This window comes from Sebastes umbrosus, chromosome 10, assembly GCF_015220745.1.
Source record: "Sebastes umbrosus isolate fSebUmb1 chromosome 10, fSebUmb1.pri, whole genome shotgun sequence".
In the NCBI taxonomy this organism is placed as follows: Eukaryota; Metazoa; Chordata; class Actinopteri; order Perciformes; family Sebastidae; genus Sebastes; species Sebastes umbrosus.
This window is the reverse complement of record NC_051278.1, coordinates 9,623,741-9,642,335: the sequence shown is the minus strand read 5'-3', so window position 1 is coordinate 9,642,335 and position 18,595 is coordinate 9,623,741. Positions and strand designations below refer to the sequence as shown.

General features: G+C 38.5%; 1 protein-coding gene across 1 annotated transcript in view; it reads left to right on the top strand.

Moving 5' to 3' along the window:
* The first annotated feature begins 284 nt into the window (after positions 1-284).
* Positions 285-18,595, top strand: part of xpo1b (exportin 1 (CRM1 homolog, yeast) b) — a 35,107-nt gene continuing 16,796 nt past the window's right edge. Inside the window, exons 1-6 of the mRNA XM_037782956.1 lie at positions 285-631; positions 4,278-4,409; positions 4,690-4,791; positions 10,480-10,552; positions 12,587-12,648; positions 16,465-16,509. Coding sequence (XP_037638884.1) covers positions 4,284-4,409; positions 4,690-4,791; positions 10,480-10,552; positions 12,587-12,648; positions 16,465-16,509 — 408 coding nt within the window. The 5' untranslated portion in view covers positions 285-631; positions 4,278-4,283. The remainder of the gene's footprint in view (positions 632-4,277; positions 4,410-4,689; positions 4,792-10,479; positions 10,553-12,586; positions 12,649-16,464; positions 16,510-18,595) is intronic.

Sequence of the window (18,595 nt, the reverse complement as noted above, 5' to 3'; positions counted from 1 at the left end):
AGCATTAAAACAGCTTACTTGTTCGCTATTACTGATATAAGCAAGTCCATTCTGCAATGTGGTGAGTCTCTGCCCTCTTTTTTCCTCTCCAGGCGGCGTGGGCAGCTTTGCTTTGCTTGAGCGAATTGAAATGAAACTGACAGCCGAGTCGACCAATAGGACGCCGACTAGGAAGTCTCAACTGACGTGTCAGCCAATCAGAACGCAGTGTGGGCGTGACCACGAGTCCAAACTTTTACGCGGCGCCATCGGCTGAAAACTAACCCGAGATGGAATCTCCCAGTCTGAACCGGTTTCAACCGGTTAGGAGTTAGTGAGCTTGAGAGGGGAGAGAGGAGAGAAGAGAGGAGGCGACAGACTAACACACACAACAACCTCTCTCTATCTATCTATACAGCCTGGAATAACATATATTAACCTTTTAACGAGTGAATTAAGGTTTAGTTTAAGATGTGTCGGAAGGACGTACCGCTGCATGGTTCACCGTGATAGTAGTTGTGTTTCCAGACAGACAGACATCATCACATCAAACTGGATATTAACAGTCAACGCTGCAGAAAATAGAGGAAATATATTCCTCTAACAAAATCAACATTCACTCTTTTTCAAGTCAGAGCTTCTTGGACTTTAGGTAGGTAACCATTGACTTTGCCCCTGCTAAGCTACCTAGCTATACCACTTTATATAGGGATTAGCTAATGTTGTGCAGTCAGAGAGAGAAAGTTAAGATAACTATAATCTTGTTACTTGCAGATGAATTATGATTAAATCCGTGCATCTCTCATCAACACCAGAAGCATCACTTGTGTGTGATGTATGTGAACGGATGTCAAGTTGCTAGGTACTTAGATAGCTAACTTTATCTCTCTGCTAGTTAAACATGTTAACTAACCTTGGCTTGTCTTCCTGGAGAGTTTAACCTCAATAGAAAAGCAGTTAACTTCCCTAAAAACTGGAGTATAAATGAATCTATGTGCAGCCCCTCCGTCCATGGCATCCTTGGTTTGGTTTGGTGGGAGTGGTTGTAAGTCAGCAGTGAAGCACCACATGTGAAGCTAGCATTTATACCACTTTATATAGGGATTAGCTAATGTTGTGCTGTCATGTTGTTAATGTTACTTGCAGATGAATTATGATTAAACATCCGTGCATCTCTCCCAACAACAGCAGCATTCAAAATTCACTTTATTGTCATTTCACAGAGTATTTGCATAATTTGCAGTCGTGTTTAGCAGCAGATAAAAGTGCATTTATGTCCATAGTAAAGTGCTGTTTGCATTACTGTTTCCAAACATTGTCATGCAACAATCACTGCATCATACATCATCACTTGTGTCTGTGATGTGTGAGCAAGTTGCTATCTACTTAGCTAGCAACTTCACTCTCTGCTAGTTAAACATGTTAACTAATCGTTACTTGTCTTCCTGGAGGGTTTAACCTCAATAGAAAGCACCCCACATGTGAAGCTAGCATTGAAGATTCAAGATTTACTTTATTGTCATTTCACTGAGTATTTGCATGCACAGAAAGGAAACGAAATTTCATACAATTTGCAGGCAAACACACAATTTTGCAGTCGTGTTTAGCAGCAGAGAAAAGTGCATTTATGTCCATAGTAAAGTGCTGTTTGCATTACTGTTTCCAAACATTGTCATGCAACAATCACTGCATCATACATCATCACTTGTGAGCGGATGTTGCTAGGTACTTAGCTACTTTATCTCTCTGCTTCCTAAGAAAGCTAAAAAATGTTAACTAACCTTGGCTGGTCTTCCTGAGAGTTTAACCAAGCAGTTAACTTCCCCTAAAAACTGTTGCTAGCGAGTATAAATGAATGTATGTGCAGCCCCTCCGTCCCTGGCATCCTTGGCTTGGTGGGAGTGGTTGTAAATCAGCAGTGAAGAAAGCATTTACACCACTTTATATAGGGATTAGCTAATGTTGTGCTGTCAAGAGAGAGAAAGTTAACATAACTAACTCATCTTGTAACGAAACATGCCGATGAATTATGATTAAAAATCCCTGCCTCTCCCACCACCACCAACAACAGCATTCAAGATTCACTTTATTGTCATTTCACTGAGTATTTGCATAATTTGCAGTCATGCACCCAATTTGCAGTCGTGTTTAGCAGCAGAGAAAAGTGCATTTATGTCCATAGTAAAGTGCTGTTTGCATTACTATTCCAAACATTGTCATGCAACAATCACTGCATCATACAGCATCACTTGTGAGCGGATGTTGCTAGGTACTTAGCTAGCAACGTTATCTCTCTGCCAGCTGCTAAAGCAAAGCGGCTAAAACATGTTAACCAACACGTTGCTTGTCTTCCTGGAGAGTTTAACCTCAATAGAAAAGCAGATAACTTCCCCTAAAAACTGGAGTAAACACGCATCTATGTGCAGCCCCTCCGTCCCTGGCATCCTTGGTGGGAGTGGTTGTAAGTCAGCAGTGAAGCACCACATGTGAACTGTTTGTGCGACACTGCTAGCTAACAGCTAGCATTATTAGCTTAACGGTGCTAAGCTAATGTTAGCATGTTGTGTGCTAGTGCTGTGTGTGTGCGCGCTGTTTTTACGTTAGCGACACCATAGGTAATGTTAGTAAACTGTCAATATAAGCTGCATTTTGATTTAGCACCACTGCCTGCTGCTACTGTGTGTTGCTGTCGGTGTTTTGGAGGAGTGAACTCCGTCACTTACAGATGTAAACAACGTGACGTCGCCCAGTATATCCGGCACGTGGCCTGGTTAACCTTCTTATATGGTGGTAGAAAGAAGTGCTTCATTAGTAGAACACAGCAGGAGCTGCCTGCTTATTTCTAACTTTGAAATCTGTTAAGTTGTTTGTTTTAAACCAATTGGCTTAATGGTGTACTCAACTGTTTACAAATCAATATTATTAACCCATTTTTGGCAAAATAGTGTGTGTCTTGTAAAAAACCCTCCTATCACCAATAAAATTAAGGTTACCTGATGTTAACCTTCTGATAAGGTCGTAGAAAGAAGTGCTTCATTAGTAGTAACAGAGCAGGAGCTGCCTGCTTATTTATTATCTATTGTTAAGTTGTTTGTTTAAACCAACGTGGGAATTGGTTTAATGGTGTTTACAAATCAATATTAACCCATTTTTTGGCAAGATAGTGTGTTGTCAGTCTTGTAAAAACCCTCCTATCACCAATACAATTAAGGTTACCTGATGTTAACCTTCTTATATGGTCGTAGAAAGAAGTGCTTCATTGGTAGTAACAGAGCAGGAGATGCCTGCTTGTTTCCTAACTTTAAAATCTGTTGTTAAGGTTTTGTAATTGGTTTTAATGGTGTACTCAACTGTTTACAATCGTGTTTATTGCCAGGTGTAAGAGGTATACACTAGGAATTTGCTTTGGTTATGTTGGTGCAAGTAAGCAGTATAATAACACAAGAATAGATAAAAACGTTAGAATAAAATAAGAATAAAAAAATGGAAATTCTACCGATATACAATATACAAAATAAGCTATAAAAATGATAATAAACAAATCAAGTTGTTGCCAGTCTTGTAAAAAAAAACTCCTATCACCAATAAAATTAAGGTTACCTGATGTTAACCTTCTTATATAGTCGTAGAAAGAAGTGCTTCGTTAGTAGTAACAGAGCAGGAGCTGCCTGCTTATTTCTAACTTTCAATCTGTTGTTAAGTTGTTGTAATTGGTTTTTATGGTGTACTCAACTGTTAACAAATCAATATTAACCCATTTTTTGGCAAGATAGTGTGTTGCCAGTCTTGTAAAAATCCCTCCTATCTCCTATCACCCTCCTATGTTTGTATACCATATACATTGTATATTGGAATTCTAATTCCTGTTTACACCTGAATAGACCTGAAAATAAAATCAAGCCTGATGTTTCCTTACACATAAAAGAATGATCCCAGTCACTTCCACACACTGAGGCATACCCAAAGCCCAGGTATCGCTATCGGGAATGAAAAAGTTGGATCGGTGCATCCCTAATAGACTAGAGCACTGTGTCCCAACATTTTTTAGCCAAATTGCAGTCCAACAGGAGAACAGACAAAGCTTTCCTTTCATGTTCATACTTTTTGTACAGTGACAGGCTTGTGACACCATGAGTTAACTTCTTATTAATGTGACAGCTCACTGGTGGGTCCGTGGGATGTTTGCTTTAGATGTCAGCTGTTTGGAATTGTTTCTAAACACACAGTTCACATGACTTTGCCTGTTGAATGTGTTCTGTGCACTCATGACCCCCCTCTCTCTGCTGTCCTTGTTGCAGAGCTCTATGCCAGCAATTATGACAATGTTAGCAGACCATGCAGCACAGCAGCTGCTGGACTTCAACCAGAAACTGGATATCAACCTGCTGGACAATGTGGTGAACTGTCTATATCATGGGGTGGGACCACAGGTACGTTGTGAAGCATGTACAGATGTTTTATAAATGATGCCTGAAATAAAAGGATGAATATTTGATTTTGACAAGCAGTGTTTTTCTATCCCACAAGTTCTCTTAAACCCACACCTGCCATAAAACACACTGTATATTCATTCTTCCTTTCCTGTTCTGTTTACATGATGTTACAGCACAGACAAGTCTAGAAATTACTGTTTTCTAAAAAATGCATTTCTAAGTCTTTTCATGGCACCTCAGTGTTGCATTTAAAGTGTCCTTCATATTTGTATTACAGCAAAGAATGGCACAAGAAGTGTTGACACACTTAAAAGAGCACCCGGATGCCTGGACGAGAGTGGACACCATCCTCGAGTTCTCCCAGAACATGAACACCAAAGTAAGCCAGCTCCAGTCCAGAAAACATTGGTGGAAAGACACTTAGTTGTGCTTTGAGGAAGTGTATGCTATTACAAATACAATTTGTAAAATGAAAAATAAAAAAAAAACATGTCACTAGGTCACAGTGGTTTGTTGACAACATGCTTTAACTTATAGAAAATATGCTATTTGATGGATCTGTTTTTATTTAAAGCAGTTTTATGCACTATGAGTGCATATTGTGGGTGCACATGGCCCCAGTAGAAGTTGAATACCTAGTCCATATTGGCACCATGCCCTAGCTCTTGAGCTATGCAGGACCTCTGTTCTGATAAAATGAAATATGTTGGATCTGAACCCACCAGATGAACAATTGACCTTGCCTGTCAACTCCTGGTGGTAATATAATACAATACGGCAGTCCCAAATACCATTTTTTGGGCTTCGAAGCATTAGGGTCAGTCCTACAATACAATACGAAATATGTCTTTTAAAATTCTGCCCTGTTGGGTCTGAATGAGAATGAGCCCCTTCTGCTATTTTACCCATCTTTCTTAATCATGCAAATCCTATCGGCTATATTTTTTCTGGTACCAGCAGTGCTGGTCTCTATTACAATTCACCCTTTAGGAGCAATTTCATTGATTAATCATCAAGAAAACGTTACAAAGTAAACATACTTCTTTATAACTCGCATGCTTTATTGCTCATGAATTAGATTACAAATATCAACAAGTAGAAAACAGAACGAGCTGCCCCAATCCCCTTACTAGTTCGATGTATAGGCATATCTGCATGGCCAGGGGTCAGCTGTTACTGTAACGCAGGCCTCTTCAATTACTTTTTTTAAAAAGGCCAGATTTAAAAACAATGAAGTGAAGGGGCTGGACATTTACATATCCTGTCTGATCTGCAAAGCTAGAAATTTAAATGTGAAAACAATACACCTTTTTAATCTCAGTGGGTTGTTGTTTTTATAAGCACAATGTTGCATTTAGCATCTTTTTTATTCAGCTTGACTCTCCTAAATCCCCTATGCTTAAACAGCCTAGGCTATAACTTTTTAACAAAATAAGTAGGGCTGTCAATCGATTAAAATATTTAATCGCGATTAATAGCACATTTTTTTATCTGTTCAAAATGTATTTTATGAGATTTGTCAAGTATTTAATATTCTTATCATTATGGGAGTGGGCAAATATGTTTGCTTTATGTAAATGCACAAAACAATTGACAAATATTGTCCAGATCCCTCACAGGTACTGCATTTAGCATAAAAAAATATGCTCAAATCATAACATGGCAAACTCAAGCCCAACTGGCAACAACAGCTGTCAGTGTGTCAGTGTGCTGACTTGACTATGACTTGCCCCCATGCCAGTTTTTCCTTGCCAAAATGTATCATAAGTTTTGAGCGTTATTTAGCCTCCTTCGTGACAAGCTAGTATGACATGGTTGGTACCAATGGATTCTTTAGGTTTTCATATGACACCAGTATCTTCACTTGCAGATATACTCACTAGCTTTCAAACTGAGCCCGCTACAACCTCCAAAAGATCGATTGCATTAACGTGTTAAAGAAATTAGTGGTATTAATTTTGAAAGCCCTAATAAGCACCCAAACAATGATATTGCTTTTAATAGTGTGTAAAAACGTCAATAGAGTTAGTGGTGAATGGGAATAAACTCTGTTATTGGAAGAAATTATTATTATTTAAAAAAAAAAAAAACGTTCCCATATTTATAAAGGATCAAAGAGCCGGATTGAGGTCGTTAAAGGGTCAGATTTGGCCTACAGGCCGCCAATTGAATAGGCCTCTTGTAACTCCTTGTTGTTAAAGATCTGGTGCATCAGTTAAAAGTAGAACAGGGAAAAAACGCATCTGCTAAGATAAAGAGCAGCAATAATGTTTACTTTGAGTGAGCTCACACTTCCAGCATGTCATCAAGGTCAGCGACATCCTTTACCCTACAGTTTCCTGTCATATAAAAACGGTGTAGCCCACACAGCACTGGCTCTGATCAGCTATTGTAGTTATACAAACTTTTCAGCTTATGTCCAGCTGCTAAAAACATTCACACAGATATAAACTACATCCAGTATTGTCAGTTACAGTAAATCTGTTATTATAACTTTTTCAGATTTGGGTTGTGCATTGTGCACTGATACAGCTGTTAAAGCAAACTGCTTGTGAATAGTGAACCCAGCCATTCAGACACATTCATGATTTCACTGGTTGTATTAACAAAACTAAATTGATTATGATTTTTTAAAAATAATCAAGGCTACTCCATAAATCTATTGTCCACAATAGGAAATGGAAAAAGTATGCACTGAGAATGAAATAAAGTGCAGTGCATCCACGACTTCCTCAAAGCACACAGCGTGACATTTGCCTTTTTTCATTTTTGCTTGCCTGTAAGAGTGCTTTTAACACTGACGTTCATTACTAATGTCTAAGTTGATGTATCAACAGTACTTTTTCTAGATTTTAAATTTGTAATTTGCCAAGACATAGGGGCATTAGAGGAAAAGAGGAAACAAAAGGTAAACACCTCTTGAATTCTACATTCATCTTTGTTTTTTTAGTTTAAAAAGTGCATAATTTCAAAAGCACTTTGAACATTTGGCTTTTTTCTTAGTTACTACACTTATGATATTTGAAAAACAATGTCATGAATTCAAGCTGTGACTATTTGATATTAATCACAATGTTCCATTATGTTTATGGCTTGTAATAGGAAGAAAAGGGGTGTGTCATCCTGTGCATCATGACACAGCTAGGCTTTGACGGCAGGCCTCCACAAGGTCTACCCTTTTTAAATTCCCTTTGACTGAATTCTGTTCATCCGTTTCTATTGCATCTGTTTCATTGGACAGAGGGAGGGTGCAGGCTGCAGTCAGTAGGCTCCATTGTAGACAGACAATCTGTTGATGGCTTTATTTCACCTGTAGGGATCATGGCTCCGTTCCCGCCCCACCCTTCTCTCCTTTTACAGTGCATCCTCTTCCTCTTCTCCCCCTCTGTTCCCCTCAGTTCTTCAGCCAAGACCCCTTTTTTTAATAATCTGCTTTTGCCAGCTAAACAAGTTGCAAAGCATTTGGCAGTTCACTGCTGATAATTCGTCTCTTCTTACCTCTTGTGGTGGTTTGTGCAAAGCGTGGCAGTTAAAGGTGAAACTAAACATGCCAGAAATGTGTGCGTGCGGCACTCCAAGTGACACCTGTCAGTGGTGTACAGTCAGTGTGCCTGTTAAGGAGATTTCACCTTTAATCTTCCAGCATCCATTGTCTGTAGCGCATTGTTAATCCTGCTTTAATAACATCCTATACTACATGTCATTTATTTTTATTTTTTTGGAATCATTGTACTCTTGAAATGATGATCCCTACAGTTGAAACAGTCAGTTGAAGCAACGTTAGATCAAAAACTAACTTGTAAATAAAATGTTTTTTTTTTTCTTCATGCTTCACTATTAAGCAGAAATTAATACAGGGCGTAACCTGTGGTTGGTCTTGCTGTTCCTTATGACACACCAGTTATAGGGATCTGATTTAGGCTTACCTCAGACTTGAACCATAATCTATATTTTAGCGTTGGAAAAAATTGACTCACATGGTTTAGGGTTGGGTATCGATGAGAGTTTCTTGGTGCTTATTGATTCTAGCCCTTAAGTGCTCGTTCTTTGCATGCTATTTGAATAATAAAAGAAACAAAATTGTGAAGGCAAAAAACACCTTTATTTTCTGCAGATTTTTAGGCTGCAATAAAAACTCACTTTTAGGAAGAAAACATGAGATAAATATTTATATTATAATATTATCCCTGTTTTATACTTTGTTTTATTTTATTTTGACACGGTAGTAGGGCTGGGCAATATAAATATATATATATATAGTTTCTATCGGGATATATGCTGGGCTTGTATTTATTTATTTCTGTCCTTATAATTTCACTTAAAACTGTCAACAAACTCAAGCTCTTAAAGGACCAGTGTGTAACATTAGGAAGATCTATTGGCAGAAATGGAATATAATATTAATAAGTATGTTTTCTTCAGTGTATAATCACCTGAAGCTAAGAATAGTTTATATCTACATAGGGAGCGGGTCCTCTTCACGTAGTCCGCCATGTTGCACCGCCATGTTTCTATAGTATCCCAGAATGGACAAACCAAACTCTGTTAGCTTTTCCTACTTGTGCCGGAGTCGATAACGTTACTCGCTGCCATCGCCGCTGCTCTCTCTCTCTCTGTCACTTCCCACGTACCCACCTTAAGGTTGGCACACGGGAGAAGTTGTAATCTGCAACGTCACCGCTAGATACCGCCAGATCCTACATACTGTTCTTTTATCGACCTTTAAAATGAGAAAATACTTAGTACTATTTCATTTGTCAAGTATTTAATTCACACAGGAGTATACAAAAATAGGCTTTATTATGTGGTTACATATAGACTATTTATTTATTGAATTACCAGAAAACATGCTATATTGTGATTATATGTTGTTATCGAGTAGTTAACATAGTATATATAGTTTACTCTGGGGCGTTATGACTACAACTGGAAACATTGAAAATGCTGCATTCTTAGTGGGTGTTCAGACCAAAAATAGACCCCTACGTTTAAAATAAAAAAGCTTGGCACTGGGGCTGGTCATTGTATTGATATTATATCAACATCGTGATGTGAGACTTGATATTGTCTTAGATTTTGGAGTATCTTTTCTTGGTTTTAAAGGCTGCATTACAGTAAAGTTCATTTTCTGAACATACTTCTAGCTGATCCATTATTTTATCTTTACCTACTTAGTCATTAAATCAACATTACTGATGATTATTTATCAAAAATATCATTGTGTAAATATTTTGTAAAAGCACCAATGGTCAACCTACAATATTGTTGCAATATCGATATTGAGATATTTTGTAAAAAATATTGTGATATTTGATTTTCTCCGTATCGCCCAGCCCTACTTGGCGTTGCGTTGTTGGGCGCGTGTTGCTTCAGGTACCGGTGAGTCCATAAAATACAATCCAAGAGGTCCAGTTTGAGTAATAGATCCACGAGTTTGAAGGTTTATCAGACGGTGGTTTATAATGTTATGAGGGAGGATTTTAGAGCTTTGGAAAGTCATCACAATTGTTTTTCATCGCAATGATCTTTAGAAACAGGACATTGATTACAAACTAATCTACATTGTATATGCGCTTGTACATATTTTATTGACCGCCGCAGCACCTTGACCGGCGGATGACATCAAAAAACAATTGTCGATGCCCAACCCTACATAGTGTCTGTAGCCTCGGTAAAAGAACATTTAACATAGACCTTGTAATGTCTTCTAGACCATTAGACTCACCCTCGGAGCAATCAGAGCCAAATCTGGTTAATGGATTGTTGTATTTCTCTGCTGTCTTTTGCTGTCTGGTGTGATGCTGGGAGAAACAGCAGGACTTCTGCAGTGTTCCAGCTTAATGCTGCTTGTAGAGATTTAAAAACACAGACTACAAGTGAATGTTCTGCATACTACAAAATCTGCATGAAAGATGTGGTTCAGTCCAATTCAATTTAGAGTGCAAGTTATTACAGGCTTGTCCACTTCATACTGTTTTTTGGCTAGGATTACAATTATACAATGCTTGTTGTTGAGTGTTCTCATAATAGCTTTATCCTAATGCTTCTCCCTCCTTGCATGTTACAGTACTATGCTCTTCAGATTCTGGAAACGGTTATCAAAACAAGATGGAAGATTCTCCCCAGGAATCAGTGTGAAGGTAAACGTTGCTTATAATTCACCAAATGTTTTAATTCTGTCTGCCTTTTTAAATGTTGTGACGTGCCGTTGCCAAGTTGTGGAGTGTTCCCCCACTAAGCATGCTGGTTTGTTTTTCTGCTCGACTGGTTTGCACTGGCTGCTGCAAGCCAGGTTGGATTCTGCCCTGTAGCAGTTGCTTTAGAGAGGAAACAACAAAAACACCCGAGCACTGATTTTTAAAGCTTTGTGAATCTTTGTAGAGGAACTTTAAAGTTATTACTGTGCTTTCTTAAGTTGCTTTAAAACATTAAAACCCCCACGTATAAATGTTTTTATAGGACAGTATCTTTCAGATTACTCTGATTGCAAATGTTTTTGTTTAATTTATCTTATTGTAGCTGTAGGAGAAAGAGACAGGTTATTGGCATGGACTAATCCCGTCCACAGTGTCTTTTTTTGAAACTACTGCTAGGAGCTGCTCATAGAAATAGAATAAGAGTAGAATGGACATTGAACTGTTTTCCGTGGTCATTTGACTAAAAGAAAACGGCGATTGATGTTAGTTGTTAGGGCCACAACAGATCACATATCAGTGAGGCCGTAACGTGTGGTTGCAGCTCGCCGGGAAGAGAATGGAGGTCGTGTCTAGGCAGTAACTCCCAAGTTGCCATAACGTGCGAAAACTGCTGCCTGACAATCTGTCTCTACCATAACCATTCAAGGTCAATGCCTAACCATAACCATGTCGCAAAAGTTTTGCATCTTGGGGGTTACCTGCTACCTACCTGGAGGGAGACTGGCTAGTTAGCGAGGTAGCTTGTCCTTAATAGCTGGAGTTAGCTCACTACAGCGGTTGCAACGGCAACAGTACACATAAAAAGGGCCGTCGCTCTGACATCGTGCTACGTTGATTTGAATGAGGATGTCCGTTCTACTCCTGTTCTATTTCTATGGTGTTGCCAAAGTCGGAGATTTTCAAACCTTACACATCGGGGTTTATTTAGATGTCTTTGGAAACATTCCAGATTTTCAATAGGACTTGTCATGAATGGGAAGTTGTTTACCAGATAAATTGTACTTTTTATAATGTTCAGACTTTAATTGTTGCCTAATTGACAATTCTACTTATTACTTACTTACGTAATAAACGCTAGCATGGTACTCTGAACCTTTAAGGCCCATGTGAGAGTCCATGACTGCGCTCCATGTTTCTTTATCCACGTTGTTCAAGTTGTGGCAGGTAACATTTGTACACCTTACTATTTATTATCTCAACATTTCCCTGGTTTTCGTAGCTTCCAATCCAAAACATATTGCCCATATGCTGCTTAAGATATTTTTTATTTCGATTTTATTTTAGAATCTGAAAACCGAGTGGGATGTAAATTGTCTTAAAGATTTTGGTTGGAGCAAAAAGCGACTATTAAGAAGCTAATTTGATAATCATGTGCAAATCAGTTGATTGTGCCTCCCTCAATTCTTCTATAATTTTGCTCTAAATTTATTTTTTTCATTGACCTGAGACTTCCCTACTTCTGACCGTAGATGCCTGAATTTTGTTCAAGTGGCAAACCCAGTGCAGGGCAACCGGCAAGTATGTCTTTTCCCCCTTGTGTCAGAGTACTGCCTTGTTTTCGGCTCCGCTCTCACTACACCCCAGCACATAGTTTTCAGAGTACAGATACAGTCTAGTAACAAATGCGAGGGAGCTGAAAACACATTTTTTTAAGATGCTCTGCTCACATTGACAATCTTGACTGTCTATAAAACACCTGGGGAAATGTAACTTCCACTGAACTGACCAAAATGTTTGCCCTATAGAAGTTCAGTTGCAGCCCACATCCACGTGTTTATCAAGTATGTAAAGTGAGGGCCACACCTTAAAGTACAGATGTACTGGGATTACTTTGGCCAGATTCAGCTAGTTATGAGCCTGCAGACTGTGTTGAGTAACATGCTCCAGGCAACTCGTCATGTCAGGATGTGTTTCGATATACGTATTTCACTGGTGCATGCTCACTGTGTCCCTCTGTTATCTTTGTGTGTTTGCCAGGTATAAAAAAGTATGTTGTTGGTCTCATTATCAAGACTTCATCAGATGCATCAAATGTGGAGGTGAGTACAATTTGAATTCAAATTAAACCTGAATTATATAAATATGGGTGAATTTAGTGTAGGACTTCACTTAAAGGGATAGTTTGGGTGTTGTATGAGGTACTTATCCATAGTCAGTGTATTACCTACAGTAGATGACGGTCGGGATGCCCCCAGCTTGGAGAAACAGACAGGAGTTACAGCACACAACCAAAGCGATGTGCTGCTGTGGACAGGGCCGGCAGCAAACGTGTTTTAGTCACCTAAAAGAAACGCCCACCTAAAAAAAATTATTATCAGTTTAAGTGTACACTATATGTAGAATATTTTCATAGCTTTACCTTGCTGTCAGACAGCCCTTTCTGACGGGGAGCCGTCGTATCCATCTATGTTCTCACCAAAGCCACCAGACTCCATTGAAAAAAACCCAGTAATTTTACCTCGCAGAACACGGCGGTTGCTGGTGTACAGCTGCCTCGATCGATTAGTTTGTTTGTGTTACTGTGTGACTTTGGTGAATCCAAACTAATCCTTTAAAACACACAAAGTCACACAATAACAATGTGTGTAATGACCAGCAACTTCCGCGTTCTGCGAGGTAAAATTATGTTTGTTTTTTTCAATGGAGTCTAGTTGCTTTGTCAAGAGCATAGATAACGGCTTCAGCTCCCCATCGGAAACAAGACTGTTTCGCTGTCTCACTGCAAGGTAAACAGGCGAAAATATTCTAAACATAGCCCCACTTCAAAACACCCGAACTATCTCTTAAATACTATGGAAGTTGACAGAAATGCCAACAACTGAGCTGCACATAACTAAAATTATTCTGATGAAATGTTTAGTTAGTATTTAAGCTCTGTTCCAAATTTGGGCAAACAATTGTTATTCTCCATATTATCTCTTAATTAAATATAATTGGACAAACTCTTTAGTGTCAAAGTAATCTGCACTGATATAGTCTGAAGTTTGACTTACCACAACAAAGGCTACCGATATATGTTCATTCTTTTGACATTTTACATTGACAGCCATATTTACCGTCCGAGTGAATCTCCTTTAGTTTAGTGTTTATGTTACATCAGAGCAGCCAGTCTGAGGACAGCCGTGAGTAACGTTGGTAACCATAGTGCTGTGTTGTCCAGACTAAAGGTGATGACTTCAGCTGCTTTTGAAAGCGTTTTCAGCCAACTCGACCACACAAACAACCAGAGGGTTGAGTTCGGAGTCTGAAATTAAGTTTTTTCCTCACCTGCTGCTGTGGCGGGTCACTGAACATTTCTACCAGCCACTCAATTCTTTTTGTCTGCCACTTCTGAAATCGATGCAGAACGCTTTAGAACTGTAAACACTGAGTCAGTGGTACCAGACGGTAGAAATATGGGTCATGTAACCTTGATCCCTGACTATTTAAACTTAGGAATTGCTTTTTAAAAATAATATTTCTTAATATTTGGAAACCTCTCTGCTATTGTGGCAGGTGACCTGGAATCTTTACATGCCACAGCCAGCATTTACCCTGTATTTGGCAGGTGGCAGGTGCTAATTTCATTCCCTGATTGAGCTGTTAAGACTGTGTTTAACTTTCACCGACATCAACTTTTTATGCTGTCTTCTGGAGATCGCAGCATTTGTCTCTCTCTACTAAATGTTCATGCTAAACTGTTGGGAATCAACTCCAGTGAAAAAACTGTGACTGGGTTAAAAACATAGACTGTATATAAAGATGGACGACAAATCTCCTTTTCCTCCCACTGTACAAAAGTGAAGCCAAAATATCCTGGATATCGGAGCTGCCATCTTGATATTTTGACGTCATTTGGAACCAAAGTCTGCGCAGTAGTGATCGGGGGGGGGCTGGAGCTGCGGTGTCAAGGTCCAATCACGAGCCGAGCACGGCAACAGCTTGTTAGCGTGAGCCACCTAGCTCTTACGTTAGCACCATGGTAGCTGTTTGACTAGAAAGACACAAAACATAATATCTCTATAACTACATTTATGATCAAATTGACAACATGTTCTATTACACAGACTCGTGACGTTTATGGAAAGTTAAAGTTACATCTCCTCTCTCGTACAATTCCCGAGCCTCCGGCTGCGACTACTTCACTAAGTGCAGCTGTCAATCATGACGTCTCACCCCATTTTTATAGCATCAAATAACTGATTAAAACAAAACTGATCAGAAAAACAAACATACATCAGCATGATAAGAACTACTTAAAATTTAATGAAACATTTATTTAACGTGTACTTTGACTTTTTAGTTTGGCCCATGTCCCATCCACTAACATGGAGGGGGTGGGCTTTATGTCCTATACTGCAGCCAGCCACCAGGGGGCAATCCAGATGTTTTGGCTTCACTTTTGGGGAGCTGTCATGGTGTCCATCTTTATATACAGTCTATGGTTTCAAATGTAACACCTATTTGAGTGTGCGGTCTCTCATTTATTAGCAGCCCACCTGAAAACAAGATCTACTCGTGATTATAGCAACTTTCAGAAAGTCACTTAGGCTGGCTCTCCCTCTGCTGTATGATCATGTCGTGGAAAGGAGGAAGCAATGTTGGGTTATTTATGTGTGGAGTTCCCCAGTCTAACTAAAGTAATAAGTTATAATTTAATCTATATGTTTCCCTTTAGTACCTAATATTAGCATTACTGTTACTGTTACTGAACAAGAACACAAAGACTACATATAGTTGTTGAACTGCTCATGACTGTGTTATAAAACAAAAGTGAAACTGAAAACTAAACTGTAATTTAAACCAGAAATGAGCGAGGCAGTGGACACAAACATGTTTAGCTGTGCATAAGGGTGAGGTCTGATTATGGTAAGGTATAAAAATGCCATCTGATACCACCACACTTTAATGACTAACGTTATGATGAGAAAGCATAACACATTAACCAACAGGCCAGACTTGGTCGAAGGTTGTTTACAGTATTTTGAACCAACTAAAGCAGCCAGCTTTAGAACAGTAATAGGATTTGAAGTGAGGTTTTACATTCAGGTACAAGGAGCCTATACTTGGTCTGTTATCAGCTTTAAAAACCATAATTTGCTGCAGTGTTGAACAATAATATACCAGTGCAACTTCATCACTTACTTTACTGAAGGCTTTAATTTTGGGTTACATTAGATTAATGAAAGTTTATTTTTCAAATTTAATTAACCGGTCCTAAGGCGTCTTTTTACAAACACACATGTCTTTACTCCCTAATGACAAAACGTAACATCATGGATCTACTTTGATTCTTTCAACCTCAAAATTTAATGTTTAACTTTTAATCTTGTTGTCCTTCTTTAGTCATACCTCCTTTCTTCAACTTCAGACGTTGAAAATAAAGCTGCAACTAACGCTTATTTTCATTTTTTATTAATCTGTCGATTATTTTCTTGATTAATTGATTAGTTTTTAGTCTATAAAATGTCAGAAAATGGTGAAAAATGCGGTTCAGTGTTTCTCAAAGCCCAAGATGACGTCCTCAAATGTGCTGTTTTGTCCACAACTCAAAGATCTTCAGTTTACTGTCATAGAGGAGTAAAGAAACCAGAAAACATTCACATTTAAGAAGCTTGAATCAGAGAATATTTACTTTTTTTTTTCTTAAAAAAATTACTCAAACTGATAAATCGATTATCAATATTGTTGCAGCTCTAATACCACCCTTAATTGTCTCGCTGTTTGATTTGTGACCTCTAACCTGTTATATTACATTTCAGGATGTTCCAAATTAAATTTTTAATGCTGTGATGAAATGACAGAAGGCTTGTGTTGTGAAACTGAGACGGTATGACTAACATTCATCTATCCCTTGTTTATTTGTACTTTTTTAGAAAGAAAAGGTGTACATTGGGAAGCTCAACATGATCCTTGTTCAGGTAAGCCTCCAATACTAACGACAAGTCAAAGAATCCTGTTACCAAATTAACATTTAGAGCCATTTATCAGCTGTTGTTATAGCTGCTAAACCTTGAGGCTACAAAATGGTGAAAACATTGTTTTTCTCTTCTTCTATCTTGCATCTTTTTAAACAGTGTGCATTGTTATACTCTATTTACTACATTATATTTTTAAGAATTTGGTATGTACACAGCGCCTCAGCTGACAGTGTTGTATGTGGTGTGTTTATTTTATCTTTGGAAATTCTGACAATTGAGGCTCGAGGAAATGCAAACAAGATAACAAAATCACACTGTTAGTTAAAGCACTTGATCTTTGTCAATATGGCTTCCGGCTTTCTGCCTTATTTATGCTCACCCTCATTACACATGAACTGTGAGTTATAGTGAGAAGTTTAAAGTTAAAGTGAGCTCGTTCATTTTGATTTTGGTAGGGATGCCTCAAGCCAGTCTGCAAGTTATTTTTTAATTTATCTTTTATTTAACCAGAAAGGTCCCATTGAGATACAATATCTGTTCTGCTAGGGAAACCTGGTCAAGATGGGCAGCAAGTAAAAAGTTTCATATACGAATATAAACGGGGACAAGGAACCATCACAATGAAAAACATACAAAAACACAACAGCTGTCACAAAACTTACAGGAATCGGAAGCTAAAATAACCAAGGCAAAATATTGGCACTTGTTAAAAGCAACTACATTGTACTGTACAAACTAGGGCTGTCAAAGTTAACGCGATAATACATTTGTTTTAATGCCACTAATTTCTTTAATACACCGTGCGATATTTAGGCTGTAGAGGCTCAGTTTTAAAGCAAGAGTGAATATACTGCTATCATATGAAACTAGAAGCTTGCTTGTTGTGAAGGAGGTTAAATAACGCTCCAAACTTACGCTCAGTTTTGGCGAGGAAAAGCTGGCATGGCCATTTTCAAAGGGGTCCCTTGACCTCTGACAATATTTGTCATTGTTTTGTGTTGTTAATTGATTTCTTATAATATATATACATATATACTGTATATAGTATATATACATTTGCATAAAGCAAGCATATTTGCCCACTCCCATGTTGATTTGAGTATTAAATACGTGACAAATCTCCTTTTAAGCTACATTTTGAATAGATAAAAAATGTGTGATTCATCGCGATTAAATATTTTAATCGATTGACAGCCCTAGTAAAAACATATTTTAAGATATTTTTCAATCGGTATCAATCAGTGTTGTCTATTTGACCATTATAATAATCCATCATTGTGAGCACCTTGTTGTGCTCTGTTAAAACACTGGAGTTTGTTCCTAGTAACCCCACAGTGTTGCATGTGAATGAATAGTGAAGAGGAAAGAAAGAAGTGGCAGCAAATAGTTTCAATGAAGTTATGTACATTGACAGTAAGAGAGTACACCGGAGCAGGAAACTCAGCTCTAGCCAGCTACTCTAACCAGCATCCTACTCATCGCCTATGACAACTGAAAGATGAGTACTAAGGCACTTAATGATACAGAGTACACTATACGAGAATATAATATACAGAACAATATCTGTGGTCCGACTGGAGAGTGTATTAAGTCAAATACAACATTATGGCTCACTGGCTGGTTAGTTACTCACAGGCTAACTGGTGACACTGGTTAATGAGTGTTGAGGCAGTGATTAAAATGTAGCCTCTGTGTCCTCCGGTGCTCCTAACGGCATCTGCAAGATTTCACAGACTGGAGGAAAACAAGCAGTCAGAGCTGATCTGAGGTCTGCTGTCCAGCTGCCCTCTATGAGAGCTGGCTGTCAATCACTTGCGAACTCCGACCAAACGGTCAAACTAGGCCGCGCTGATCAAATATGAATCAATATTATGTTACGTTAATGCCTATTTCTCGCCTGAAATGTTTTCAGAATCATCTTGTAGTGCACGGTTTAGCTGTAAAATGAGAAAGTTTGTGACACGGCAGCCATGATGAGATCTCTTGAAAAAACGACAAGTTCTGGTCACATGAGCGGAGCACAGCCAATAGGAACGCTCTCTCTCTGATATTAACCTGTGATTGGTAGATTTTTTAAAGCCTGAAA